The following is a 2,206-nucleotide window of genomic DNA, read 5'->3' on the forward strand; positions in this document are numbered from 1 at the left end:
CAGCAGAATTTATACTCCTGCTTCTCTATTCCCAAAACCTACGTGCGATTGTTTTCTATTATGTTTTCACACAGGACACCAGAAACGCTCATTTCAGATATCACCATGGATGAGATTCTAATGGAATTCATTGTCTTTGTGAGATATGAATCAGAACCTATCACAATCCGAGTTTATGGCAGACTACTGTTCTTAGTAATTATAGCTAAGCTGGGCCAGTGAAGGCAAAGAACAAAAATCTTTCTTTATAAACTTTGCTTTCCCCAAAGAAGGTCCTCAATGCTGGCCCAATGATGCCATTTGTATTCTTTATACACTAAAGACTCACATTTCCCTTTGGTTTTATTGCTTAACAGCTTTCCAATTCAGCAAATATTTCACAGCAGCTTTAACATCCTTATTTCTCAAGCTATAGATTATAGGATTTAGCATGGGGGTCACTACCCCATAAAACATGGAAATAAGCCCTTCCGTAGCTTGCAGATTGTCATTCCCAAGGCGGTCTTGAGACTTGGGCTTGGCATACATGAAGAAGATGGTACCATAAAATATGATCACCACAGTCAGATGCGCTGAGCAGGTGGAAAAGGCTTTGCGTCTCCCTGTGGCTGAGTTCATTCTCAAGATGGTGTAGAGGATGAACATATAGGAGAAAAAAATGACCAGCAGTGGAAGAACCAGGAATGCCATATTTGACACTGCTAGGGTAACAATATTGAGGGATATGTCAGCACAAGCTAGCTTAAGGACAGCTAATATCTCACACAAGAAATGGTTGATAATATTTTTCCCACAGAAAGGCAATCGCATGGCAAGAGATGTTTGCACAATTGAGTTGATTCCACCAGAAAGCCATGACACAGAAGCCATCAGTACATACACCACCTTGCTCATGATGACAGGGTATCTCAGAGGGTTACAGATGGCTACATAGCGATCAAAAGCCATCATGCCAAGGAGCAAACACTCTGTTGAGCCCATTGCAAACCCAAAGAACATCTGTACTGCACATCCAGAGAAGGAAATGTTCCTTTTCTTTGAAATTAAGCTCACCAAAGTTGAGGGAACAGAGGAGGATGTATAGCAGATGTCCAGGAAAGAGAGGTTGCCCAGGAAGAAGTACATGGGGGTGTGAAGACGGGAATCAAAGATGCTTGCTATGATCAGAACACCGTTGCCAATTAGAATCACTATATACATTACTAGAATTAGAGAAAAAAAAATGATCTCAAGTTTTGGGTAACCAGAGAGTCCCAGAAGAATGAATTCTTTCACAAATGTCTTGTTTATCCTATCCATATCCCAGCTTCCAGGATATCAGAGGAAGACCTAACAAAATATTTTCACTGTCAAGCAACAAATGTAACAAATGCTTTGCATCAACATTATTCTGGGGTGAAATAGAGTGTTTTCTTTGAAGCTCTGTCATCTGCTTCTGTCATCTGTTGTTATCCTCAATGATGTTTATGCCTAGAATACAATACCAGGATATTGAGAGTTTCTATGCCCTGTGTCTAATGCGTGAATATCTACCTAGGATCAAAAGCAAGTTCAGTTCCTTACTGCTGAAGACACTCTAAGTAGAGTCTTCTAAAAGCCCTAGAATATTTCAGACGACAAACCATTTCTTCATTTTAATCAGGTCCAGTGAGAGAGTGATGGGGAAGGCAAAAGACAACTCAACAAGGACTGGAATTTTGATTCAGTGTTTAACAGAAATGTTCAAAAGTGTAAAGCAAATTTTATTTGTATGCATATTTGCCTACCTCACATTCTTTTCAGTCAAATTGTGTGTTTTTATGGGGCAGACATTTGATCATATTAAACTGAATCATTACACAGCAATTTAACATCTGCTCAAAGGCAAAGTTAGTTGAACTAACAGTCATGGCCCACTCTTACTATTTTGCTTTTTCCTATAATAAGACCAGCGTACAGACCAACTGTGCATGAATCTGATGGAGAATCTTTGAAGAACAATAATCTCTCTTCATTTGTTTTATTCTCTGGCTTCAGAGTTATTTTTCATAATTTATTTACTTAAGTGAACCTGAGAAAACAGTAATAATGCTTAAATATATTTGTGTATACAGTGTAGCACTTTATACTTTATTTTAAAAAAAATCAATCTTCTCATTATCCTTATTTTCTTTTTCAAATGTAAATGACAGGATGTGGCCGAAGTTATCCAGCCTGTAAGTAAAAA

General features: G+C 38.2%; 1 protein-coding gene across 1 annotated transcript; it reads right to left on the bottom strand.

Moving 5' to 3' along the window:
* Positions 1–342: 342 nt before the first annotated feature.
* Positions 343–1,299, bottom strand: LOC116641062 (olfactory receptor 13C4). The gene has a single exon (XM_032418477.1). It carries the CDS (start codon positions 1,297–1,299, stop codon positions 343–345), a length of 957 nt encoding a protein of 318 aa, XP_032274368.1.
* Positions 1,300–2,206: the final 907 nt, after the last annotated feature.

This window comes from Phoca vitulina, unplaced genomic scaffold, assembly GCF_004348235.1.
Source record: "Phoca vitulina isolate PV1807 unplaced genomic scaffold, GSC_HSeal_1.0 scaffold21, whole genome shotgun sequence".
In the NCBI taxonomy this organism is placed as follows: Eukaryota; Metazoa; Chordata; class Mammalia; order Carnivora; family Phocidae; genus Phoca; species Phoca vitulina.

Coding starts and splice junctions, on each gene's coding strand:
- LOC116641062 (XM_032418477.1), bottom strand. CDS start 1,299: ATGGATAGGATAAACAAGACATTTGTGAAAGAATTCATTCTTCTGGGA.